The sequence below is a fragment of the Stigmatopora nigra genome, chromosome 3, assembly GCF_051989575.1.
Source record: "Stigmatopora nigra isolate UIUO_SnigA chromosome 3, RoL_Snig_1.1, whole genome shotgun sequence".
Classification (NCBI taxonomy): domain Eukaryota; kingdom Metazoa; phylum Chordata; class Actinopteri; order Syngnathiformes; family Syngnathidae; genus Stigmatopora; species Stigmatopora nigra.
The window spans coordinates 9,177,096-9,204,605 of record NC_135510.1 but is presented as its reverse complement, the minus strand read 5'-3'; the positions used below and the strand labels follow the sequence as shown (position 1 = coordinate 9,204,605).

At 39.4% G+C, this 27,510-nt stretch overlaps 2 protein-coding genes across 6 annotated transcripts; both read right to left on the bottom strand.

Annotated features, from left to right (window-relative positions):
- Nucleotides 1-65: 65 nt before the first annotated feature.
- sinhcafl (SIN3-HDAC complex associated factor, like) lies at nucleotides 66-4,184 on the bottom strand. Of its 2 annotated transcripts, none has more exons than XM_077714117.1 (6): nucleotides 4,044-4,184; nucleotides 3,043-3,214; nucleotides 2,652-2,751; nucleotides 2,371-2,485; nucleotides 2,073-2,226; nucleotides 66-1,716 (listed from the first exon to the last, which is right to left on the bottom strand). In XM_077714117.1, exons 2-6 carry the CDS (start codon nucleotides 3,168-3,170, stop codon nucleotides 1,542-1,544), a joined length of 672 nt encoding a protein of 223 aa, XP_077570243.1. In that variant the 5' UTR covers nucleotides 3,171-3,214; nucleotides 4,044-4,184; the 3' UTR covers nucleotides 66-1,541. The 2 variants fall into 2 exon arrangements, with proteins under 2 accessions (XP_077570243.1, XP_077570244.1); XM_077714118.1 differs by having other exon boundaries at nucleotides 2,073-2,223.
- Nucleotides 4,185-4,825: 641 nt separating this feature from the next.
- On the bottom strand, nucleotides 4,826-27,098 carry dennd5a (DENN/MADD domain containing 5A). Of its 4 annotated transcripts, XM_077713489.1 has the most exons (24): nucleotides 26,847-27,098; nucleotides 20,818-20,889; nucleotides 19,882-19,991; nucleotides 18,933-19,635; nucleotides 15,686-15,873; nucleotides 14,443-14,754; nucleotides 13,683-13,898; nucleotides 13,357-13,591; nucleotides 12,543-12,693; nucleotides 12,360-12,453; nucleotides 12,075-12,179; nucleotides 11,424-11,555; nucleotides 11,153-11,305; nucleotides 10,984-11,071; nucleotides 10,829-10,916; nucleotides 9,499-9,627; nucleotides 8,476-8,597; nucleotides 8,251-8,396; nucleotides 7,966-8,084; nucleotides 7,702-7,883; nucleotides 7,538-7,620; nucleotides 7,143-7,266; nucleotides 6,502-6,670; nucleotides 4,826-6,223 (listed from the first exon to the last, which is right to left on the bottom strand). In XM_077713489.1, exons 1-24 carry the CDS (start codon nucleotides 26,944-26,946, stop codon nucleotides 6,040-6,042), a joined length of 4,005 nt encoding a protein of 1,334 aa, XP_077569615.1. In that variant the 5' UTR covers nucleotides 26,947-27,098; the 3' UTR covers nucleotides 4,826-6,039. The 4 variants fall into 4 exon arrangements, with proteins under 4 accessions (XP_077569615.1, XP_077569617.1, XP_077569616.1 ...); XM_077713491.1 differs by lacking the exon at nucleotides 12,075-12,179; XM_077713490.1 differs by lacking the exon at nucleotides 20,818-20,889.
- Nucleotides 27,099-27,510: the final 412 nt, after the last annotated feature.

The following is a 27,510-nucleotide window of genomic DNA, read 5'->3' as shown; positions in this document are numbered from 1 at the left end:
TGGAAATTTGACATAGGATTCGTAATGGCTATTTAGCTCTCTCTAGCGGTGAACAAACAAACATCTCAATGACACCGTTTAATTTTATTTCATCATATTACATACAGTACAGCTCTACGTGGTGGTACAGTATACATAAAAAACCGGACAACAACCAAAAACATTGTAAGCTTGCATGTTAAAGGGAAGTGCGCAAAAACATTTGGAAAAACGCTCTCCACCAGCTATCTCATTTAAAAAAAATGCAATAAATAAATATAAATTACATTAGAAGACAAGGTCAGGTAATTCATTAAGGCACATCTCACTTTGAAAAATGCACCTGCCAAAAAAGCTCATCAAGCAGATTAAAAAGGAGACAAACATTCTCCTTTCACAATGAGAACCTTAAGAAAATAAAAAACCCTGCCGCCTCAAAAAGCTCACTTCTGATGGTTTACAAAAATACAAAAACATTTTTTGTTATTTCTTGTTAAACGGGAGCGGAGACTGCATGCCGTGGCTATCGCAGTGCAACCTGAGCATCATCGAGAACATTAGACATATTTGGGACAGTGACAATGGATAATTGATCATCGGTTTGGTTGATCAAGGACCACGTTAAGGTCACTTGATCACTTTCAAACAGGAAAGTGACAGAATGGCGCACATTCAAAACATCTGCATAGCTTTTGACGGTTGACAGGGAGAAAAATAATATTGTACGCCATTTCAAAGAAACATTTACCTGAACATTGTACCAAATTAAAATATATGTGAGCATGGAATGATGTTTTAGGATATATAAAGTCTGTTAGCATAAAAGCTGGTCTCTCGCTCTTGTAAACAAAAATGGATTTTGTGGAACATTTGTATATTTACAAAAAAAATGTAATTTCATTGGTGCCTGTACAAAAGAAATAAATACACAATTTGTTCAACCGACCACAAAAGGCAGAAAAACATACTGCATGCATCTTCTAATCACAATGTGCTCCAAGTTATTAAAAAAAAAGCTTTCAATCTTGTGTAACATCACAATTTCTTTCTAGAAAAATATTAGAATCTAATTTGCCCCCTGCTTGTCATTAGGTGCCACACTTGTGAGTTCTCTATTAAAATAAAAAGTGAATCGGACAACAGTGTAAAAGTTTGCAGCATCCTGTTGAGGAATAATTTCCACAGACAGGAAAATAAAAGCTGGTATTGGAAATAGCTGGTGTTTTTTCTTCTTCTTCAAATGCAACTCATGAAAAAATAGAACAGTTTTGATATGTATGAAAGTGGCAACATATGTACACAAAACAAAAGTATATCATCAAAATAAAATTTAACTGAATTTTTCCTCATCATTCTATAAATAGAACTAATGCCTTGAAACATATTTTTTTTGTCTTTTTTGGGCTTTTTGTATAAAAAAAAACTATGCAAAAATTAATAATAATACCTCTATAGGAAGGAGGGAAAATTCATCTAATCAAATGATCTTAAGAGAGTGGAAAAGGGAAGTCTGCCACTGGAGACAAATTCCAGGTGAGTGCTTCAAGTGACCTGCACAAGGTTTAAACGAGAGCCATCACCAGCTTTCTTTCCTCTGGGAGTTGTTGCGGTTGCGTTTCCGGCAGGAGTGAGGGAGTCGTCTGCGTTTTGGAATTGCAGCAGGGCTTGAAGATGCGCGGGTCGATGATCACCTCACCGAAGCGGCCCTTGTACACGATTCCGCAGCAAATCTTTTGCCTGAAAAAATGCACTTTTGAATACTGATGTGCTTGGAGTATCGTAGTTTAGAGCAATAGGCAAGTCTAACCACTAGAGGGCACTATGTCATAAGAATACATGAGAAGAAGATTTTTAAAACTCAACCATTGTCACAGCATCTTCCAATTTAGAAAACAAAAAGCAACGAGCATAGTATTTTAGATTAATATTAATAACAATTACTGTACATTTTTTGTTATTTTGTAAGTTAATCAAAACAGACTAAAGTCGACCTCCCTCCAATAAGAATTTAACTTATTGCATGCCATTGATGGCTATAGATGTCCAATTGATTTCAACAGGCATGGTTGTCATTCAGCCCACTCCTTTCCTACCTTTTCCAGTAGGAGCGGTCCAAGAAAGAAAAAGCGGAGGGCGCCGAGCGCCTTTGTTTCGATTCGATGTCGGAGCCGTCGTCTGACATATTGCTGTAACTGGGCGACTGGGCTGGAGACACGCTGGACGTCGTGCTGTGAGCGTCTGAGTCTGCTTGGGAGATAAAAGCAAAAACATTTTGTCACACGACACACGATTGTGTATGTTTTTTTTTTTTTACTGCCATTGACGACAATGCTTCTTTTTTGGGGGGGGTTAAATATCGCAATCACCAAGACTGTGCGTTTCTAGACTCACTTTGCCTCTTTAACTTGTGAAGCCTCTTCAGTTTGCTTTTCTTCTTTCCATCGCTGTTCTTAATCTTCTTGGGTTTTGTGACCTTGAAGCCCGGTCCGGCTCTGGCATCCACCACCTGCAAACCCATGTCATACCTCAACTCAATATTTCAGAAGTACTTAAGTGCAACAACTGCCAATTAGACTTCATGGAGGAGCACAATGGACGGAAGCATGTTTTCAAATGCCGTGAGTCAAATGAAGACAATTCATTTGATGTATAAGAGGGCAAATGTGACTTACATGGTTCCAGTTCTTCTTGGATCCATTGGGCAGTTTCTTCCACCTCTTCACCAACAACACACAAGCATTGCAGATGTCTCCAACACGGTCCTCTGACAACCTATTGATATGCAGACAGTGATGCTTTTCAATAATTGGATGTGCAAATAAAGAACTTTCACCCGAGTATAGGCTATCTAGTACATACATGTTGGCATTAACTTCTTAAATGAATGTAATAAAAACATTTAAGAACAAAAAAATAAAAAGTTCTTCATTGAAAGGGTCAGAGACAAAAAAAAAAGTTCAATTTTAAACACTGAAATTAAACTCTCGGAGTGACTTTTTGTGTCAAAGCATCCAAAAGCAACAGAAAACGAGACTGCGAGCTCAAATGTGACATGATCTTTACCCAAAACAGAGCCGGAACGTCTCTTCATATCGACTGCTGTCCGTGAAACGCGAGCTGGATGACTTGGTCTTGCAGATGCAGCAGCCGTCGTTACTCCGGTAAATCTTTGACTTGTGAAAGCCAAACATAATGTATTCCTTCTTCTGGAGCGCAGTACACAGGTAAAAAGAACCTGGACGAGGAACGCAGAATGAAAGATGAGCAGATCGTGTGCAGCACTCCACCATTGTGAAGGGGGGCGGTCCCCTCGCGGTCCACACGTTCTCAGACCTAAGAATCTTTTTTATGTATTATTTATTATTTTTTGGTAAACAGCACGTGAGTCTTACAAAGTGTTTTAATGAAAAGAAAAGCACGATTGATCGGATATCGGACGCATCCTAGCCGATTTAAAAATGATGGAACGCCTCAACTGGAGGTTTTACAGGAAATCAAACGTGACTTTTAAAAATAAACTATAACGGAATGTAAATCGACTGACACCGACCGAGCGTCCACAAGCTGCCGTTCATACGCCACGTTCTAGTGCAAGAAAAAGTGCGATTATGAACTCTTGAGGTGCCGTTCGACGAGCGAGTGGCTGGCAGGACAGCAGCTCGCGACCGTCGGAGAAACAAAAAGCTACCCGGGGGGATTTGGGGAAACGCTTGCTTTTAACTTTATTTCCACTCGTGCAATTCGTTTGAGTTGAACGTGTTGTTGAAAAGGCGAACGGTGGCGTGGAAAACGGCGTTCCCTTTAAATCCAAACTTTTGCCCGCTTGAGCGCCAAATATGGCTCATTGTTGTTAGCCGTTAGCATGCGGGCTAGCCCGCTCCCCGCACCACGCCATGCTGCCATTCACTTCCATTGTCGGCGGCTCTTTGTGCAGCCGACTCGCGACTACCGACGACAACTTCAAAGTCGACATTAAACAACATGACCGGTTCCGATGACTTCAAATAAATTGGCACCATTTCGCATATGTCAATGTGACGTAGGAGAAATAAACAGAGACTTACCGATGAAAAACTTTGAATCTTGGCCGTTTTCTTGTTACGCACTGCGCATGCTCATTACTACGACTGCATACAGCTGGCTATTAAAATATGATTAGCATAAAAAGCCCGAATGAAGCGCGCGAGTGTACGTTGACCATATAAGGCGTGCAGGCGTTGAGTTTGAAATGTGCTCGACCAATCGCTAACTCGCACGAAGGGCGTAGCCCTGGGAATTGTAGTGAGAAGTCAGTCAACAGCGTTATGGACTGACGTTTTCAAAACTACACTACCCATAACCCCCTAGTGACGGCTTTAAGGAAAAACAGCCATTTGACATGGCGCGAACGAGTTTGTTTACATGTTCTAGCGTTGAAATGAGGTCGTCGGGGGAAAAAAATCATAGTATTTGATAAACGTCAGTCACCCTGAAGCCTTCCCAATAAAAATTTGATATAATACTTTTGTTTAAGTTTTATTGTGTTAGTGTATAAGTCGATCTCATTCACGTGCATAAATCATATACAATGCTTTTAACTAGTCATAATTTTCATATAATTATGAATTACTTAGCCTAATAGCCAAATCACCCATATTCTATACAAGTCATTGGAAAAAACAAGTTACTTTTCAAATAACTGAGAAGGTACACGGACAAATTAATTTGGACTTAATATGTTAACATTTATTATTGATAATGCCAAAATGACTTGGTCAATCATGCTATTAGGCTTAAAATATTGTTTTGAATTTCATTTTTAACAAAACAATAAAACACACAATCAATTTTCATATCATTGACAAAGTTACTTAACAGAGGCTTTTATTTTATCATATATTTGTACACTGTACATGGTCTCTCATTTAGTAAACATTACATTACACAGCTATTTCATAAATGTACAACAGGGTTTTTTTTGGAAAATAAAAATATATATATCTTGCAAGATGCTCATGATCGAGTCATAGAGAGGAAGGAGTTCATTCCAGACACTATTGGCACAAAAAGGAGTTCTTCAGTTATCAAATCTCTTTACTCTGTACATACAAATCAAAGTGAGATGGCCCAGAGTAACCTCGAGGAATGAATGGGGATACATTTTCTTCTGTGATAATTGCATAGCAAGAAACCATGGCAATAAAATCAAGCAGAGGGCAATCAAAGCGTTTTTGCTTCCATCATTGATGACCACAGGCAGGCAGTGGTTCAACTTTCAAGATGCTTACAAAGGTGGGATGATGCTTGAGGATGGGCTGGGTGGAGCTATTTACAATTTACAAGCTATTTAATGCCATTGTGCAGAAATGTGGGACCGTAGAGCACAAACCAAAAACACACCGAGAGTGTTCTTGTAGTAGCTTCCATCCTGGGATAAAGTCTGAAATTCATGCAAGAAGCTTTTCTGCACTGAAGGTACAAAGGTATTTCACATTAAAAAAAAAAAAAAAAAAAAAACATCAGCATACATTATCCGAGAACAGGCTGCAATGGAAAAAGCCTTTGCCGTCATTTGCTTTGTTGTTTTCCCAATTCAACTCCACAGTCAGTCCCCGTCATCTCCATACTTATAAAGCATACCTCTATATTTGCTTTAAGCTCTGCATTATGACAATAGGATCCGAGTTGATAACAGAGCAAGCAACATGACGGACTTTACAAAATAATACTGTTTTTTCTCTGACAAAATATATTAAGTTTTCAATCGCCATTAAATACATCTATAGTCAGCAGTTCACTCCAACAATGAAAATATTTAAGCCTTTGATAAACCGTAGCACAAGGTCATTGCCAATCATGTGGAAAAAACATGGCTCACAAATAGAAAATACATCAGAAACATGAGCACGTCATTGAGGATAAAAACAACCGATTTTAAAAAGCTCATTGCACTTAATACAATATGTGGCATATGTAACAACAGTATCTTTAACATAAGCCAAATATGTTGTCTGTTAAGAGTCTGTTCCTGCATATAAAGAGGTGAATGAATTTCTACAACCTGTCGGAAGCTGGTTTAGTTCAAATGCCGACACCTTTAATGAGCGATGCCTCTAGGGTGATATTGAACTCTTGCAGGGTTTGAAGAACCCGGATCAGCGAGTTGACCAGGGAGCGGTCCTTGATCAGAGCCATGTCCTCGTACATCTGCGTTGTGATCGGACAGTCTGCGAGAAGTGCGATCCAGTGATGCAACAAATGGTCCCTGAGAGAAAAGGGTTTAAGTCACAGCTTTAACCATTTAAATGGCACTTATTTATTAATTCATTGGCGTTCACTAAGCGTCCAATCCATTTTGATTGCTAAAGGCTGGCAGTGAATGATTAATTGTAACCGGTGTAGTCAAAAGGGATTGGCGCTGTCTATGGTACTGAAATATGCTCATTCCCATGTGTATTCGTGTCAATGGGAGGCAGTTTCAGATGTTTTTAGGGCAAATAAAAGAATTCAATAACTAAACAAGGATTTTTGTTTTTTGCCTACCTTGCACCGAGACAGATGAGCATCTGGAACTTTCCGTCCTTGCCGATGTTTCTCGGTGTACTGTTGATGGCGCGCGTGAAGCGGCAGAAGTGGCGCACTCGGCTTTGCCAGTTCTCATCAGGATGCACTTCCCGCTGCTCGACGCTTTCAAAGTACACTTGAGCCTTTTCTGTTTTGTGAAGATAAAACAGATATGATGATTAGAGAATAGAGCAAATATAGTCCTTAAAAGGAAAACAAAAAACCTAGTACAAATGTCTGTCATGTGAAAGGAGGCTGCTCAAAGTATTAAAGATGCAAATGGGAATTTTGTAGACAACTCAAAATGGAGAAAATAATGTTTCAGCCATTTCCTGGCATCAGTTATACTTACGCACGCGGATACATTTGAGCACAGAAAGAACCATGTGATAATGGTTATTAAAGATGTCCCCAAGAAAGAAATGTGCTAATGTAGTAATGACATTTATCAAATATCAGGTTCGATAACTTCCATGAAATACCTTCTAAAGTCTACATTTACACATCAGAAAAAATAAACTCCATTTTCTTTTCCCTCCAATTTTTTAAGCAAGATAATTTTGCCAGAATGCACATGACAAAAGTGTTGTCTTCCCTTTGCAAGAAATAGTGTCTCTTACCTAAGAAGTCCCAGATGAAGACATTTTTAAAAAGTCGAGGCGATTTAAAACCATGCTGGAAAACCTGCTCCAGAGCCCAGACGAGACCAAACTCCCCGCACAGGAGAAGGGTCAAACTGCCTCTCTGTAAGTAATGAAAACAACAGATAAGAAAATAATTCTTTCACATATATAAAATACTGCACCCCTTCTCTCCATTATAAACACCTCATCTTTCTAGGTCAGGGAATTCTCTCAGGATTTAAAACAGTGGCAACACTTAAACTTTAATATGTTTTGAACTATCTGAAAGCGACCACACAGTAGTTCGCAGGGGGGGGGAGGACACTTCTTAACCTGAGCAATGAATAATAGAGGGACGCGATGGAGCCTGTCTAGACTACTGTCTCCCCCACCTCCTTTTCCGGTTTGTGGAAATGTTTGACGATCCCGTTGATGGCTTCTCCCACTCCCTCCTGGATCTGACCTGTGTTCAACTCTGCCAAAAGAAAAAGAAAACATGAAATGTGGCACGCCACCAAATGCAACAAAATATTTCAGCGGGTGTCGCATTTCTTACTCGGCTTGCTATTTGGCGAGATAGTAACGAATCTCCTCATCATTCCCGGCGACTGCTGCATTGGCGGCGTCCGACACGTCCGTTCGTCATTCTCCGAGGCGGGCGTCATCAGTTCGCCGACGAGGATCCTCTCGAGGCTGCCGTCATCCACGCCTTTGCCGAGCCAGCGGCCGCATGGAAATCTGCCGAGATAACATCCTCGTTTGTCTCATTTCGTTAATCGAAGTAAAGCGAGGCAAGTTTTCCTGGAAAAGACGTGCTTACTTGTACGTGTGCCCTGTGATCTCGTTGCGTACCATAACGCATTCCACTAACCACTTGGCGTAGAGGCCAGAGTTATCATGACCCATCTGGACTGTCGTCAGCTTACCCAGGTTTTGACACTAAAACAGAAGCATTATTTCATACCAAACCATGTTACTTGTACAAATTCAATCTTTGACTACCATTGACAATGATAGTTGTTGATCTAAAAATGAACAGCTTTTAAATTAATCACACAATTAAAGCATCTTCACTTGCACTTTGCAGAATATGTGTGACACAAACCTCAAAAGTAATCTCTTGAGTGTTTCTGGGGACCTGCAGAACGCCCGTCTCAGCCAGTTCACCTGAGACACACACCCATGGATTGGCCGTAAACATGGAGCCACCCAACTTCTTACTGGGAACCACCACCACGTGATATGGGATCACTAAGAGACAAATGAGACATATGTCAGTCAGTTCAAACAGTATATATACAAAACCAAAGAGTTTATTAGTTGAACTCACTAATGGTGGTGAAGACATTGGTGAAACAAAAGTAGTCCACCGCGTTGAAAGACAGGAGATGATAGAGAAACTGCTCTTTTTCCTCATCACAGCGTAGGAAGGCATACCGCTTGTATAGTTTTCTACATTTAAAGATAAAAAAAAAAAAATGTTAAGACCAATGATTCTCAAAGTGTGGTCTAATGCCACTAGTGGTACAAAAATGAGTAGTTTTCTAAATACAGTTCAGTCAGTGGTGGGCCGTCAGGGCCTTCAAGGCCTTATCTGCTGCCCTATATATATCTGAATCATATATTATATTTTGTCCATCAATACTTGGCTTGTGATAGACTAGGCGGGCCAAAACCAGAGTGAGCCAGCCAAAGTGAGACAACTAGAATAATTCTATATTTTAATGTTGGTCATTAGTGTAGTAAGTACTAGAAGATATTTTTCAGATTGTATTTTGTCTCAAAAGCTTCAGTGGTTGGTAGCACTTCACATTATTATTAGTAAGGGTGTAAGGATGTGATATTTGGAACACATTCATGAGTATCCTAAGATGGGGAATTGACAAAATATGACACAATTAGAAACATTCCATGTGAATTTTCCTCTGCTACCAAATAAGCCACCAATATTAATAGTAATAGTCAACTAGGAAGCATTCAGTCAACGATTAAGGTCTATCAAAGCAAGTTTCGATTTAGTTACAGTGGGAAACTGTGGGTCCTGGTATGAAAATAGTTGAAAAGCAAAGACGCAAAGTGCAAAGGTGAGAAACGGTGTCAAAAGGGTAGACAGAAACCCTCCTGACCCAGTTCTCCAGCCATCATATCTATTATGAAATACTGTGGAAGTGAATTATTTATGCAATGACAGACTACGGTGTGATGATTCGCCGTTTCTGAGTGTTGATTTATTATATATGAGTGGATGGCGTATTTTTACTGGCATGATATTTTTCAAAAAACACCAGGTGGGTTGACCTTATGACCCTCAATTAATACTATTTAGGTGCTATACAGTTGTCATTTTGCTTACTTTGTAAGCTCAAGATCGGACAGCAGCTGCTTCAGATGTCTGGAAAGCAACTTCTTCTCCATGGAGAGGCGAACCCAAGCTCTGGCTTTGCCCACATCGGTCTTGATCTCACTTATGTTTTGAATGTGTCTGAAGGGGGAAAAAAACACATCAGGTCAAAAGAAGCCTTGTACAAGAAGGAGAAACGCAAATATTTATGCCATACCTAATATATTCATAAAACTATAACAGTGAACGCCCACCTACTTGCGGTGCATCAATTTACTGATATTTCTAAGTTGAAAAGCCATCGTCCTTGTAAGGGTTAGAAATTGACCCTCTTTGGTGAGACTTTACCAGTCAACATTTGTGTGTGTGTGTCCTTGCTGCAAGCCACTATCATGGCTTTAATGTCCAGACACATTCCCTTCCACTCCACCTGTGCCAGAAGCTTGTCTCCCCTCCGTTGCCTTCAACAGACCCCCCCCCCCCCCCCCATGTCTCCACCCTTCACGTCTACAGTGTTTAACCCACTTTCACCGCACTGCATTTCCATGGCAACATATTTTCTATGACGCCCTAGTATGACGACAACATATTGACCAAATTGCAGGTTCTCAAAATGAATATCAACTTTGTTTAGAAGAAATGAATCATCATGAAAACTCAATTGATGCTTTACAAATCGAGTTCGTACTGAAATTGTAACTATGAAAACAGTCTTGGTGTAAACATTGAGTTGGGGGGTTCAGTGGGTGTGGCTTACATCGGAGTACAGTTCTGTGTGTGTGACCTGAGGCCTATGTGGTAATTAGGGTGGAAGTAATGCACTGCTACACAGATATATATACACACACGCGTCTTTATACAACAAAGATACAGACGCCCCACGGTGACTGTTTTGCAGACATAATTTGTGGAGAGTTGATTGATCTTTGTGCTAAATTTAACTCTTTATAGGGCACTCAGTTAAATCATTGGCCGTCACTGGCGGCGTCAGACCTTTGTTGGTTTAAAGCAATGAGAGAAAAATTAACAGCCACTCCTTTTCGGTAAAATGAATTGGACAGCTATTGTTTACAATGCCAACTGCTTAAATAAATAAAAGAAACAAGCAAAATGTACTTTTGTGTTGTTGGTTTGCATATATGGATCGTAATTCAGTTTTCAATCATTTTAAATGAATGAATTTTGTTTTTTTATTAGCATTGAGCTTTAAATTTGAGTGGAGTTGGTCATGAATTTTAAGTCAACATGTAGATACAATTGTCTGCTATTGCTAGCAACTCAATAAATTCTCTTCCAATAGAAAAATGATTATCATCATTGTTTTTTTTAAACTCTTTCTTACCTCATGTCTTGGATGAGGGACACTTTAAGAGGGGGCATGGCAGACAATCCACCATCCGATTTGCGCCTTTCAGTGTCATGAATAAAACCTGGGATGCAAAGCATACCTGTGTTATGTTTTAAGTCATTTTTGCTTTCATGTTAAGATTCTCATACCTGGTGGTCCCAAAGCAGCTGGGGTTGCACTTTTCTTTTCATTACTCTCTTGGTAATGCAGAAGGTGGGACCATAGTGCAGATTTACCCTGAAAATAGAAAATGGGGAGAACAGAGTTTTCAATACTGTGACTGAGTGCTGAGTAGAGCCACCGTCTTTTTTTCCTGACCTGTTTAACCTGTAGCCCATGGCTCCAAATCCTCTCCAACAAGTCACACAAACTGGCAATCAGAGTGTTCTCTTCCACTCCAGTGATGCTGACCTCCACATGACCTAACTCTACGGCTTCTCGACCCATCTTCTCAACAAGCATTCGTTTGGTCTGAAGGTGAAAGGCACAGTTTAAAAAAACAGTGGTGCTTGGTACATTTTTCAGGTTATGTAGTATGCATTTTTCCAATCATCTCAAACCAAGACACAAATGAATGACATGCGCAAACCTTGATTCTGCACTCTTTAAGCAACCCCTCCACAAACTTCCAGTTGGTTTGAGCGATGACAGAAGGAGACAGGTTGGACAATTTGGGCTGTCTGATGGTCGTGCCTAAGTTCCGCGCTTCTTGGATGTATTTCTGTTCAAGGAGAGACTTTTTATAACATCTGAAAATCAAACTGTGCCAAAAATCCCTAGAGTTACAACATCAGTATTTTCACAAACCAAAGAAACATGCGGACACCTTCAAACATAAGAATAGAAATATAGCTCAAAATTAGGCATGTTGACGATTTTTAAACAAATGCACAAATTAACACGCATTTTACAGCCGAAAAAAATAAGACCTCAATCGCCCTGTAGTATAAGTCACCAAATTACGAAAAACCTACGACTTATAATTGGGGAAAATATCGTACATAATAATTAGTCTGTTTTCAAACTTATTGTGTACTGCACAACAGATTTGAAAGCTTTTAAAGCTTTGCTTACATTGGGAAAATGTGTTTTGAATAATTGGGTCTGATCAGGACAAAACAACAACAGAACAAAACAATATAAAAAGATATGAGGGATAGGCAGGACGTGAAAAAGACCACATGCACAACTCAAGTCATGTGGTCTGAGCAGGAAGGTCACCAGAAAGACCTGCACATACCACATCGACAGTCACCGACTTTAGACACGGCCTGAAGGACTGCAAGTGCCAGTAGTGGTCAAGAAACAGCAGGAGCTGGAGCTCCGGAAACAAACACTCGACATGCTGAGAGTGCGCAAGCATGAGTGCAAACAAAGAACAAGAAACACAGTGACCAAAGCAGAAGATAATGATGCCCAACAAATAAGTATGAGTAAAGTGAAAGATTAAGAAAGGCTCACACAGCAAAAAAAAAAAAGACAAAAGGTAAGCAGTCAGTGCACATAGGAAGTAAAACACACCAACCTCTCTCTGGTCATTATCTAAATATAGGTGCTCTGCGTGTTGCTTCTGGCGGTCCCGCCTCCTCCATTGAGCAGGAGCGCTTCTCTTGGCCCATCTGAAACATCAAACAACGTGTCGTGAACAAAGAGCACCAGGGAGAGGGAAGCATAGTATAAGATGCAGTTGGTGCAAAATACTACTTACTTGTTGCTTGTGGGCCCTGAGGAGAGGACATCAGATTGTAGTCTTGGGAAAAAACCTTGCTCGTAACGGCCCTGCCCAATCTTCATGTCCAGGAGGTGGGGATGTAGGGCTGTGTGGTCAATCTTCAACACTCTCATTTCTATGGCTTTCTCTGTAAGTATGAGAATTTTAGCCATTATCATCAATTCTTTTCAAAAGTCATGGAAATGTACAGAAATTGTAACAAAAAAAGGAACATTTTATGGGAATTCTATGGACGTATTGCCTTAATCTCACTTTATCATAATAATAAAAAAATGAGTGCAGGAGTGGAAAAACGGGTAAAAATAAAAGCAATAACATTATTTTCCAGGAGTGGTCACACTTGTGAACAGCCAGATATTTTAACAAAGCAGTATTATTTCAGGCAATCAAACATCAGTATCCCTAGGAAGTAGCTCAGTGGTCTGGGCTCCCCGTTGTCACTAGAGAGGGCGGATTTGATTCCCCTTGTGTGTTAAATCTATCATGCGAATCGACTGTTAGGCTCTGGCGACCCCTGAGAGGAAAAGCCCAAAAGGGGTGGATGGAATTGGTCCCACTCCCTTTGGATGTCATTAATACCAATTCTAACAAGCACCTGTACACAAAGGTCAACTACTACAATAGATTTTTTTTTAGATATAACATATACATGCATGTAGAAGAGGTTTAATAGGTCATTTGAATACTTTGAGGAACCATATTTCACCTAAATGTCACTTGTACTACATGTTGTGTTTCCCTAAAAAAAAAGGACTACTACTGTTCTGTAATATGTGAAACAAAAACTTACCCGCTTGTTCAATGTTTGTACACTTCTGGTACATGGAGGTGCGCAGGGTGGGTGTGCGGACATTCAGCATGCGGACCTTATCGACACGAGTGTCAAACACCCTTAAAGTGTGCTCTTTCTCCTCATCGTCGTGGCACAGGATCTTGCTGTCGATGAATGAGGCAAACATTTGCGTTTCCAGGAAACGAGAAAGAAAAGGTAGGTAGGGCTCTGGCTGGTCGGACAGGAACGAGGCCTGCACACAGGCAGAAATGTTAAAAAAAAAAACATATTCAAAATATATTCAGTTCAATTATCATCTAACAAAAAAAATGGCAATATCTCGCCTTGTCAAAGTTCTGCATCTGGTCTCGATTGGTAAACCAGGACTCCTTGTCTTGGTTCGGCTGGATCACAAACACCTCGTAGTCGGCGAACATCTGAGTGAAGCGATTGGCAAAGACTTCACGCACGTGAATGTTGAGCTGGTGCATCTTCAGCTCCTCTTCATCGCAATGAAACCGCCAATCCTTATTGCCACCAGCGTCCTCTCGAACCTCCAACTGATTTCCATTAAAAAAAACAAGTGCTTTGTACTATATTATCATCACAAAAAATGTGAACAACCAAATATCAACAGTGGAATGCGTGAATGAATATGTCTTGAACTTGTATTTTTTTCTTGTGTGGATTTTCCCAATACCAATAATATAAAATATATAGTACATAGTATATATATAGTTTGATACATCTTTGTTACAATGAAAACATGAGATAGCAATGTAGTGCGTAAAAGGCTCCCTCTTGTGTTTAGTAGCGGTTACTACAGTATGTGGTTGTCTATAAACTAAGTCAACGTCAAGATTGTACTACTACAATAATGATATCGTTATATACACACACAAGTAAATATATGCTCATGTTCCAGTGTTTAAATCAATTTTGACTGGGAGGGTTGGCAGTGAGTGAAACAGGTGGGACGTCTTTGGCAATCAATGGGAGCAATAGAATGAAGTATACCAGAGGACTGGGATTTCATATTTAGAAAAAAAATGTTTGTAAAGACAAAACAAACATAAAAATAGCGCATTAACGTGAATATCTTACCTTCTCTAAACTGACGCCGGTTCTCTTGACCAGAGCTTGCAGTCTGGCAATGGTTACATTCTCTCTCAGCAGGTAAGAGTTGAGAGGCGAGGCCAGGTTACCGTTGCGTTTGTCGGAAACGGCGTCGACCGATCTCAAAGTTCTGTGCTCGGCCTGGGAATCCATCGAATGGATGTTTCCTTCCGGCGACACTCCAAAGGATACAAGGACCTCTGAGATCTCTTGTATGAACTCCAGTTTGTTAGGAAACTGTGGCAACTCTTCCGGGAGTTCTATGAAGTGGTTGTCGATGTCCACAAAACATAAATTGGCCTGAAGGGACAGAGGACAAAATAAATTTAACAGAAATCTAGTCATGGAAGCACTAAGGCAGCTCAAGAAAATATCAACTGAATTCAAGTGTAAATATAATTCATTCACCTCTCTTGTTGTAAAACAAACTGGACAATAGATTAGGTCAAAATGCTTATGGTTTAAACTGACCTGGAAAAACCCCTGTGCACTCAACGTATTATTCACATCTTATGATGAAAGCTCAAAGGCTAAATAAAACATCTGGGGGAACTTTTTAAGAGCTCAACGTGCAGGAATCCAAATGATGAAAATTTTAAGCCGGTGCTACTAGAAAACAAGGAAAAATACTGTGCTGTGACGTTAAAAAATAACTTGAAAATTGACTGAGCAGTTAATAAAGGGTTTATGATGATAGTGTTTGAAATTTTGGAGGGTAATAAACCTTGTCCCCACTAGCATGCAGCAATGGCAGACACTAGATGTGTCACGGTCAGCTATAATTTCATCAAGGAGCTTCTGAATTAGGACAGAGGTTACCTAGAAGGTGCCTGGCTGCTAAACAGTAATGAGTTAGCCGTTATTTGGGCAAGGCATATTTAGCAACCAACATCTGTTCTGTTTCAATAAACAATATTCTTAATGTTGTAATCCACCACTTCTTTTGCACAAGCTGACAACATAGCATTTCTCCCCCAGGCTAAGATGAAATGTGTGGGACAAAATGTTCCATCTTGTCTATGGGAGTACTTGGTCACAGAGCCAAAATGAGGGCGGCGCATAAGGACAGCCGGAACAAGAGGACACTGATGCGGCCATATTAGACGTCACGTCACGTCACTCACCCGTGTGGATTGTGACTCATACCTCATCCAAAGCTGATACAAACTGGTAATGCGTGGTCAGTGTCAACGTGTACGATAACGTCACGATGAGGTGTGAGACAACGTACCTCCTGTGGCAACTCTAGCTTGGTGCGGTCATCCTGCCCGTTGGAATGTAGACCCATGAGATATGGCACGGGGGCATCGAGAAAGTGGAGGAGGGAGGCAGGCAAAATGGGAACATACACATGCTGCCACTGGTAGGGGAACATTAAGGCTGTGATGCTCTCTGCTACCGTCATTAGCCTTTGGTAATCTGTTTGATGCAGAGAAAGCAGATATGTTAAAAACATTTACAGTTTTGAGACCACAACAGCATATGAGTGAAAAGTGTCATGTATCTAAACTGACAGTTGAATAATTTTAATAGGGAATTACCCATCGATAAAATGTTACACAATGCATTTATCGGGAGAGTAAATAAAGTCAGTGGGTTTGAATTGATTCACATTGAAAAAACAAAGGTCACATGCTGAATTAGTTCCCTTTTGTTGAGCATGAAGCACTTTCAGCATCCTTGGGAGGTCCCGGTCACACAAGTGTGACAGCCAAATTCAGCTGACCCTCAAACCCATGACAAATTCCTTTTTTTGTGGCTTGACACGTCAGCACTGCTTCATATTCATGCTTTCACTCCTGTCGAGTGGCCCACATATAAATATGGGTGTGCGCCTCCTCTCCTCATTGACATTCCTTCTCTCTCCTGTTGACAGCTACTGCACAGTGCTGCCTTTCCTCTTATGGTGACCAAATAAATACTCTACCTTCATTTGGTCATGTGTTGGCCACAACACAAGACTGCTACTTGAAAACCAGAGTACGCTCTTACAGACGAGACAGGAATACTAACATAACCTACTTTCAAAAGATCATGAATAATAAGAACCTCCTCACTTATATTGTTAATGCACTAAATATTTTCTATATTTATCATATTTGCACAAAATAAGTTGAATACAAATCCACTCTTCCAAAAGATAAAATATCAGTAAAAATAACAACTTCTAACTGTCTTAGATTGTTACATAAAAGGACCAACATCTTAGAAATCTGACTATGACAAAGCACAGTTGTTTCCTATTTTCCTCGTAGTGACTGTTTCGTTGCGTTTACATGAGCACGCAACTTCCTTCCTATATTTTTTGAAGTGTCAACCTGGAAATTTTATGAGTGGGCTTTCTTTCAGGGCTGTCCTGATTACATTTTAGTGGTAACATCATAGAAATGTTTGGTGTTTTTTTTTAACTTAAATTGTATCTGATTAGAATATGTCAGAAGCTGGGATGTGTCATAGGCGCTTATATTATATCTCAGTTAAATGTCATTTGTGGTGGGTGTAATTGTGCTTCAGTAGGCGTGATGGCTGAAAGATAAAAGTATCACTCATCCACAGAAGAATGGAGGGTTTTAGATATTTTGATTTTGCATATTTTCCACACTATGCAGAGGATTGCGCTTTTTGGGTGCTTGTTACATTTGATACAGCTCTAATATGCACCTATTATAAAGTATAAGGGACTCATTAAATTCATTGGCCGCCATTGATGTTTGGAGATGTACAATCCATTTTAACTGGGAGGGTTGGCAGTGATTATAAAAAAATGGTATCCTACTATAAAATATACAACAATGATAAATATTACAAATACCAATATATGTCATTATAATTGAGATCTAGCATTCACATATGTGAACACATTTTGTGATAAAAAAAGTGGCCAAAATGACTCAAAATGTCAGTCTTTATATGCTTGGTATGATGATTGGCTCAAAATGGGGGGATAGAACTTAGAAATAGGTAGAAATTTTGCAGTTATTCCAATTTTATTGTTAGCCAGCCACGAGCAAAGCAATAAAATGCCTCCAAAATCTGCAAAGCATAAGCTACCAAATGCTGACAGCCTCATATTCATCTGTAAGAAACCTGAACGGAAAGAGAAAAAGGAACTGTATATAGTTCTTTTGGGACACCCTGCATTGATCCCTCTCAGTGCTTCCCTGTCACTCCATTGCTGCAGTAAAAAAAAAAAAAGCGGAAGGAGGCAAAAAAAACGTGACCTTAACTGCAGCAAGGCACAATGCTTGACTCGTGACTTACAAACAATCAAGCACCTCCTGACAGATTGGCTAAATAGATCATGGGAAAGATGATGATCACAATTGTTTTAACCAATTATGAATCTCTGTCACCCAGAACCCTTATAGCCCTGCCGCTGTATACTAGATATAAAGCATCAATTTCATGAGGGTGTATTTGTGTTAATGAGTAGCATTTCCTTCAAACAATCCCTTAGTTCTTCCCCGTAGAGTATTGCCAGTCAACACCCTTGAACACATTCTGCAGTTCTCTCAAGGGAGCGAGGGCATGATGTCACCTCCAACCAATGATAATCATCCTGCATCCTGGCTATCCTCCCTGTCTAGAGGTTGCCTAGCAACACCACAGCATTTCCCTTTAAGAGCTTGTAACCCAGCTCATGGCTTTAAAAAGCATTTGCCCTCCTCTTAACATTGTATTTGATCCAAACACCACTTCACAACTAGCTCACTCTCTAAAGGCCCATTTTGCTCAGCAAATAATTAATGTAATATCATATGAGACATGGCACACTGACATGGATGTAGAGATCGAAAATTTTACCAGAAAGATTGTTCAGCGCATGCATGACTAAAATAAGTGAGTGTTTTGATATTCTCCCATCTTGTAGTCAAACTGCATTACTTTAATGGACACTTAGTATGTTATGTAACTTTCTGGAAAAATAGCAGTAACGCGAAATGAGTTGCTAGACCCTCAGGCCAATTTCATTCAGACAGTCAAATTTACATCAGTGAAAAAAAAATTCTACCCCATTGTTAAAGTTTTAAATGCTAGGTCAACACTTCTTTGCAGTTATTGATTTTGTTCAGGCTATTTAAATATTTACGTTTATCCTGTTATCCCATGGTCACTGTACTCTTGTAAGATATTTTATCTGGTGGTACAGGATGTGCTTTGGTAGTGTCGAGGACATAAATGAGAGAACCACTCTGGGAAAGCATCCTTCTGCCTAAGCATCCAAATTCAAAGCATTACCATATTTGCCAGCATGGATATTCCTTTACCTCATACTACAAAATGGCATGACGCTCTTTTCTTATCAAATACCCTACCCTGCAAATTTGACTTAAATAACCTAAGACTTCAAGAGCTTTGACCTCTTTACCCCCAAATTTGATTACCTCTTTGTTTCTTACAACCAGGGTATCCTCCAAGGTGATAAAAACCTGAAAACAAACTTGAGAGAGTGCACATGCAGGATATGGCATACTTACGCTGTGAGTAAAGCAGAATCTGCATCTCGAGCAGGGCGCAGGTGAACAACTGAAGTACGTTCTCCACCCCAAGCAGGTTAAACACCTCACCGATGGCAAAGTCAAAGAGCGGAAGTTCCATTGTGCTTGGCCTCTGGCAAACCACGGGACCGTAGACACCTGAGAACTTTAGGGATCGTCCGGAAGGCGGGAGGGGCACCTCATAGAGGATGTTGAAGACGTAGCTTTCAAGCGGGAGGGGTGGGGGATGTGGCGAGGAGACTGCCTGGTAGAGCTGCTCCAGCACCTTCCGGCAGGCTTGGGCAAAGGCCATAGGTGTTATCAAGCAGATGCACTTGGACACGTACAGCGTGTCTCGACTGATGTCGTACGAGTTGAAACGTTGCAGACGGGAGATGGCGGGGGCGGCGTGGAGGATGGGCCGAGTTTGGCCATGGTGGTGGTGGTGGTGGTGGTGAAGCCGGGTCTCCTCGGTTCGGCGAGGGGAGGTGGACGTATGCAAAATGTCGTACTGCTCTGCATTGTGCATGTGGTAAAGAGTCTGCATGGCGCTGCAGATCTGCTTGCTGGTCACCTCCTCGAAGAAGGTGAGAGCAAATCCATACGTCCGAGAGCCGTCCTCTCTGGTAATGATAAATGAGTGGAAATGCGGCTCCCGGGAGTCCACCTGCGTCCTGAAGGCCAAACCTTTTGGCATACAGAGCTAAAGGGGATAGAGAAATGATCTGAGCGTCGTTACATTGGCGGATGACTGCTGAATACAGTCGTACATACTTTTGTAAGTAGAGGTGTACTTTATATGTAAATTCTCCAATTCATTCCATGGTCCTCACACAACTACCTACTAAACCCATTAAAATTGGTCAAAGTGAAAATCATGTTTTCTGCAACTTCCCCTGTCAATGCTCTTTGTGTATGTTGTTGGTTTTGACAAACAGTGTTGACTTACCATGCCAACTGCATCCTGGTCGAATGGATTCCATTCAACATTGTCCGGGTAATGTGCAAGAACTTTGGATTTAAAGGTTCTCCGTAGGGGGCTCTGCTCAAAATTCTCACCTGAAAAGGCGGAGCAGAAAAAACAGGAAGAGAGAATAAACAAGGAGAGAAAGATTCAGCACTAAGAAAAGATGAGCAGGAAGTGGTTGATCAGTAGCAGACACAATTCCAGAAGGGAGAGAGCAAATTGGTCAGAGGAGGAAGAGTGTAAAATATTGCATCATATAAAGCTGCCATTTGCATTCCAAGCAGAAAAATAATAAAATAAAATAATATGTCTGATCAAATATTAATGGCAAACTGATGTGACCAAATGAAAGATTTTTTTTAAATTAATTAACAAGCTCTCTAGCTTGAAAATGCTTTTTGACAGCTTTAATTGCAACACAGAAAACAATCCATCCAGAAAAAAAAAGCCTGAATTGAGTCCATCTGAACCCAGGGTGAAGCAAAAGTGATGCACGCAGGACTGAAAAGTTCATTCAGATTTGTTGGGGAACGGTAAACATTGACCAGGCAATACCAGCGCAGGCAGCACTGAATTCGCCAGTGAGTGAGCGCAATGTGTGCACGAGGTCACGCAGGAAACAAGAGCAGTGATTGTCAAACATAAGCTCATTGTTCAGCCGCTGCTTGGGGACGTGAGGAAGAGGAAAGAAGGAAAGGCCAGAGAGGAGAAAACGCAACTCAAGAATAAGCAAAATAAAGAAAGGGTCAATCTCCATGTCATCTTTGAAAATAAGATATTGAAATGGGAAAAAAATAAATGAAATTAACAAAAAGGTTGACCGAAGATTTTTTTTTTTATAACCAGGTTACAGGTTGAGGGGTTAAAGCTGAGCAAAGGTTAAAGGATGGGAAGCAGAGTGTGTGATGGGAGGGTTACCTTCATTTGCCCCTGCCAAATTTCCTCTGGCCCCATCACTGAATTTAGTAGCCTCTATATACTGGCATAAAGCTACACAGCAAATAAAACAAAAATATCATTACAATCCTGCTTGTGGGAGGTGAGTACATCACTTCTTACACCTTCATCGATTTGATTCCTGAGTCACCAAATTCACACATTTGAACGAAGCTGTTTAGATATTAATATCCGTTGCATAGTAACAAAAAATGACTTTGAGTGTATATAAATATATACATACTGGAAAATGAGTAGAACATATTCAATGTGCACTTTTTTTTAAATTAAACTTTAAACAAAAATGCTATGGATAGGAATGAAAACTTTTTTGACTTCCAATCCGGAAAAGCGATTTAATTTCCTAACACTACACACCCCTTAAAAAAGACACTCTTATTTAGGCAATATATATATAAATGCAAAATTCTCAAAAACACAAAAATTGGGGAGACCGCATTAAGTGTGTTTAAAACTGTTATCACAAGTGATTCTGGCCTATATACAGAAAACTGAAAAAATATTTGATATGTTTTGCTTCATATTTTTCTTAAAAAAACACAGAAAATACTGCAAATTGTCAAATCCAAAGTATAGTAACTTGCTTAGTGTTGCAGCGGCTTTGTTTCCATGTTATTTTAGTTTATCTCAAGCACATCATTGAGCAGCTAAAGAGTTCTTGGACAACACTTGTTTTTAGTGAGTTTTTAATTCACTGACTGGTTGTACAGTTTATCTATGCGTATCAACTAAATTAATGGCAATATTGTGGCATGCTGAGGGTTTGTGTCACTCAGTCTGACTCAAAAAAAGTAAATTTTTTGGGCAAGACTAAATTACTTGTCCCTGAAGTACGGGGATCAGCCACCAATCATCCAAGTAGTTTTGGCCAAAAATAGTGTGTCTATGAAGGCCACGAGATCGGATCGAATACCCAATAATGATACTGGATTGGTTCGGCCCCTCACTAGCTTCGGGTCATGCCAACACTGTAAACAAACAACACTTAGGTTAGACCAAAATGATTCTGTTAATAATAAACTCATTCTTGTATCCAGAAGAGTACAACAAATATACCACAGCTAAAAATTAGATGCAACTCTGACTACATGCATTTTTAGAGTGGAATTATATTCCAACCGCAGCGACCTAACCTGAATCTATATATACGTTGTCTTTCACTAATGCAGTGTTAAATGCCCAAATAAAAAAGCAAAGTAGATTATGAAATAATCAGATGAAAAACAGTAAGGAAATAGTTGAGTTAATATGTAACCGATTCAGCAAATGCCTGATAAGTTGTTCAAAGTCTTAAAACAAAACGAAAAGTTACTCAACACCCTGAATATTATGAATCTTCCCAATTAATGCACTTTTCTGTGCATTAATGAAATCAATGTACAAAAAAACTATGGATGGAGAACATGCCGGACATGTATTTTCTGAGAAATTACATAATTCTTCCAGTCTATTTTGGCCACTCAAACCTCAAGCTAATGCATGTCAAGGTAGAGAGAACTGTCACTAATATGAGAATCAACCCGAGGACAGTCATGAGTTTGACTTGTGTGAAAGGTTCTTGTGTAACTGACCCTGGAGCGGTGGAGTTAAGAGAGGATATAACTGAAAAAAAATGGGCTCTTTGAATTTATCCACTGCTTTCAGCTCAATATGAAATTAGCAAATATTTTTTTCTAGTTTCCTTGCTTTTATGGAAACAAAATGAATGAAAATTCCCAGCTGCATTGACCCGTTTACAAAATATCATTCTGAATTTGTGACTTGATTGTTTTACAACAACAAAAATAAACAAAAAGCTAAAAAGCCATCTCAATGTTCACAATTTACCATTTGTCTAATCGGTCTGTTATGTCAGAGGAATACAGTCATTTGCTTATAATCCACCCACATTAGAATCATTGAAGACAAAAAAAAAACACAAACAGATGACCACTCTCAAGAGTCAACCTTGCTGATTGGATTTATTCTGAAATCTAATCCTAAATGGATGTGAGCCTTGCGATTATTGTGACACCGCGTAGGGATGTGTATGTGTGGGGGATCACGTCCACAGACTACTAATCTTCTTTCAGCACTACAGCGCAAGAGATTTTGCAGAGAAAAAGCAAGTAGTGAGTGAAACCGTGACCAGATTCATTAGACTAATAAACCCTCAACTCTTATGGATTAATTGAATTAATCTGGTGTTACCTTGCACATCGACCCTAGCAACAGGGATATAACATACTAAAACTGGTCATTACATAATATGACTCATTAGACTAACAATATGCTAACTTGATGACATTGAGGATGAAATGTTAAACCTTAAATGTGTATTTGTAGGATTAGTGTGAGAAATTAAAGAATTCTAATCAGAGGCAGGAATGTTTGAAAAAATCAAAAAATAACTAATCAATAGTTGTTCTGATTTAACTGAATGCAGAGAATGTAGAATGGGTAAACACCCTGTTGTTATTTAAAAAAAAAAAAAACTGCTTTTTATATTCTGGTCCATTTTTCTAAACTGTAATTTGACCCTATTGAGACAACGAAAATATCAAGAAACCTTGGCAAGTGCTTTCTACATCATAGTCGCCAGTTGCATCTTGAAACATGAAACACATTGTTGACCCGAGGCTCTGTTTTAATTTATTTATAGAAGACTGCACAGGTGTCACCTGGCTGAAATTGTCGGTTTTTATTCACTGTATGTGTACCCTTGATTATTGACCACATGAGAAACTATCCATGGTTTTGTGTTGAGAAATTTGCTAGACAGTTCTATCAACATGTACCATGTGATTAGAATTTTGTATTACGTACTTCTCAATTTGCATCCTTATCTGATAAGACAACAGACCTAACAATGAACTAACAAATAGTCATTAACAATGATGAGTATATGTAACGGTGGAGTTAAGCATCACTTAACTCTCGGTTTCACATCACCATTGCCCAGAAACCACCAACTCTCTGCAAACACGGGTGCTTTCCTTGTGGGGCATTTCCCCAAACATTTGAGAGTTCAGTAGCAACCTACTTCTGGATTATTTGTACTTCAGAAATTTAACATATCGATTATCATTTATCTGCACTTGCAAAGGCAAATAGGAATAAGATTTTATTTTGTTAATCTTCCTTTGGAAGTCTAATTCCTCACTAGATCTTTCTGATTCCTAGCATTTTGGATAACAGAGGTTTCTAACACTGTGTTGGAGCTAACACAAAAAAAAATACGTAGCTTTAAAAACAAGAGTTTTGTTGTGTTTCGACAAAATGGTCAACTTTTGTTCAGTCTGCTAAAACAGTGAGGAAAATTGGTGGTGGGCTGACATATATTGTAAAATGCATGGGATCCAACAATGGGGCTGAAACGATTGCTCAAACAACACTGGGTGCTTTTCGAGATTAATTTTTGTCATTTTCCCATGCACGTATTATCTTGAATGGCCTGTAAAGGATAAAGATAAAATTCTAGTTGATAAAAGATTAGTCCAATAACTGATGGCATGCCCTTTACTGAATAGTTTATATCAATCTGTCAACATTGCATAGGAGAAACAAACAATCTCACATCCATTTGAAGATCTATGGCACTTAGTGGACTGGAGAGGTCCATAAAAACCTGCAGACGCACAGGAAATATGTAATCCCATGTTAGCATTCTTTTTAGAGCCGCTCATCCTCCCATTTATTTGCCGAGGAGGACTGGAAGGGGAGATTTGTCGGTAAAATTCTAAAGGTTATTTAGCATAAGAATAAGCTCGCCTGTGTGTGAACGCACTTATGTCCCCGAGCGGTCCATTTTTTTTTCAGTGTTGCTTGTGAGGCAGCAGGGTCATACATATGCTAATGGTGGTCATCAAGTGCCAAAAAGAACACTCTGGTCACTTTGTTTTCTTTTACTGCATATAGATTCATATAAAATAGACCTAAAAAGTCATACAAATCTATTTATATGGATTGCATTGGCAGTTTTAGAGTGCTATTTTGGACAGATTATAATTCACTCAAATTTGCCTGATTAAAAACAACATGATGCTATCATTAGGTAGAAATCAGTTTTGACAAGACATGATACTATATTGATTCTTTGAAGAAATGTAGAAATGAAAAAGAAACTTGGTGGTATTTTAAAAATGTATCTATGTTGAACTTCGCTTTATATTGTAAACATGCCAACGCAGTGTTGTTAAATCAGATGAGGAGCTTTGGGAGTTTTCTGTCAGCTATCAGAATGCACCTAATCTAACAGGAATTTCCAAACCATTTCCCCCGTTGACTTAAACTGAAACAATTGATACGCATAAGCCACCTACTTATGACGTGTAGTAGTAAGTAGGACAATGTCAATAATGAGAATGGCCTCTGGATAGCATGTTTCAAGAGCAAAAATGAAAGTTCAAAGACAAATCCACAGCCATTTGCCTTTTTGGCAAATTTACAAGCACCTTCTAAAAGACTAATAACGACATGTAAGATGGTGATGACAAGTGGCATCTCTCGAATCAGCCTTCCTTTCTCTCGACACATTTTATGTGAATTTCATATTGCCCCCATAGCGATGCTACATAATGACAACACGAATGACAATGACACGCCAGCATTTTCACAGACCGCTAATGCAAGGTTGGCACTTTAAAAGCCACCCGCTGTGCATTCAAAAGCCCTCAAAAGCGGACAATAGTGGGTCTCAGGTAATAACATTCTCAACGCAGAAGAGCCCGGGTGGTTCCAAACAGTTCATATCCTTTTTGTGATTTACACACAAATTTTAAAGAGGAACCTCATTGTATGAGGAAACAGGAAGTGTGTGCTGTGGGTTAGTGTGAATCTTTGAAAAATAACTATTTGGGGTTTAGTGATATTGCTCTCCAAGAAACACTTTCACCAAGACTTTGACCTTGTAAACACTAAGCCAACGCTGAAATTACAATCATATTTTGAAATGTTGGAGTGGAGAGATAAGGAATAAGAATATTTCCCAATCAATGACCGAAATACTCTAAATGTGAGGCCTTTACGTGAATTGGAATATTTGATAATTTTTCTTTTTCACTAAATTAGAATTTGACTCTCCAAACAAATACAACTCAAACAATGTGCCTCTATATCTTATTATTCCATCAATTTCAATCAACCAGACTGCCAGTTCACAAAATAATAATCAACCCAATTTCCTCAGCCTGGAATATTAAAGCGAGACCAGATATAAATTAAATTAAAAAGTTGCCACGTATCTGCACATTTTGCACACCGTGTTTTGAACTTTGGTCAAACCTTATCAACCTGAACTGTTACTATCAAAATAAACCAACCAGACTGTAGATAAAGAACGTATTTCACCACTAAATAATGGAATCGGTTCATCATGTCGACATCTTTAAATTAAAAAAAATGTATTAATCATCTATGTTATATTATTAAAAACATTCAAAGAAACCCAACACTGGTAAATGATGCTAGAAATCTGTACACAATTGTTAGACAAATCTTCTAACCAGCATTATTGTGCTGTGGAAAAGAAAGAGCTGTTATTATAGGCACACACAAAAATTGAGTTATTACACATGTATAACTGTCATGTGTTTGCTTGTTGTTTTCGTCCAAGAAAATGACATCTCCATCTCAGCTGCATATGAACGCACCGATAAAATACGATTTATTGTTATTCAAATGAGGTTTGATTGGTTTCGACATGAAGGGAAATAAATCACTGAAGACATCGGAGCCTTTTAAACAAAAATGCACACAACAAGTGAGTAATCTCTCGCTCTGTGTGTAGACCATTGCAAACAAACAAGGCAGGAAAGGCACCACAGCCAGGCCTAGCACTAACATTAGCATCACATTCGCTGGGATTTTAATTTACAAAAAAAACATTAGATTGCATTTGTCCTAAAAAAAGGAATAAATAATGCTAAGGGATGACCGAATACTAGCCTCTTTATTTCCTTCTAATATGCAGCATCGGCCCAATAGATCCTGGGAGGCTAGGTAATGCTTACCGGAGAGTTCGTCTGGTTCCAGCCCGCTTTCGGTGTCCAGTCCGCAGACCACAAAATAATCTGCGAACCGAAAGGAGACGGGGCTGATCCCGGTGGTCATTTTGAGACTGGTCCGGTGGCTCCCTTACGCCTGTGAAAGGGAGCATATTAAGTGGAAGCGGAGAAGTGATTCGGATCTGCCATCCCCGATGCAACGGTGTATAATATGCAGCCCACTAGGCACGGCTCGCCTCTGTCAGAGAAAATCACAAGTGAGCCATTTACTCAACCAGTCCAACACACTTCCTGTTGGGGGCTTCCACAATAAAAGGTCAGTTTCACCAACGGGACTGTTTGTGGGAATTTTATTGTTACTTCATGTCGGCCCAATACACTACAAAGGTAGTTCTTAATCTTTTTTATTTTATTATTTATTTATTTTTACCAAGTATCATCTAAAATAAATCTACTTCAGAGTAACATACCCTGCATATTTTATTTCTATTTTTATTTTTTAACAGTCAAGATGAAGTATAAACATACTCAGCAAAACCTCACAAATTAAATGTAATAATTAATTTATAATAGTAATTAGTATGTTGGCTAATAATGAGTCTAATATGGACAAGGGATTCCAAAGGCTTCCAGCTAAGGCCTTATTTTACAATAAGCAGGGATGTTCCAA

What these genes read in the sequence shown, in the direction of transcription:
- dennd5a (XM_077713489.1), bottom strand. Translation starts at nt 26,946, where the DNA reads ATGACCACCGGGATCAGCCCCGTCTCCTTTCGGTTCGCAGATTATTTT. An exon ending in AGCTAGAGTTGCCACAGGAG is followed by an intron (nt 14,755 to 15,685) that starts GTACGTTGTCTC and finishes CTGTCCCTTCAG; the next exon opens with GCCAATTTATGTTTTGTGGA. An exon ending in ATGGGCTACAGGTTAAACAG is followed by an intron (nt 11,072 to 11,152) that starts GTCAGGAAAAAA and finishes TTCTATTTTCAG; the next exon opens with GGTAAATCTGCACTATGGTC.
- sinhcafl (XM_077714117.1), bottom strand. Translation starts at nt 3,170, where the DNA reads ATGTTTGGCTTTCACAAGTCAAAGATTTACCGGAGTAACGACGGCTGC. An exon ending in CCAAGAAGAACTGGAACCAT is followed by an intron (nt 2,486 to 2,651) that starts GTAAGTCACATT and finishes ATGGGTTTGCAG; the next exon opens with GTGGTGGATGCCAGAGCCGG. An exon ending in TCACAAGTTAAAGAGGCAAA is followed by an intron (nt 2,227 to 2,370) that starts GTGAGTCTAGAA and finishes TTATCTCCCAAG; the next exon opens with CAGACTCAGACGCTCACAGC.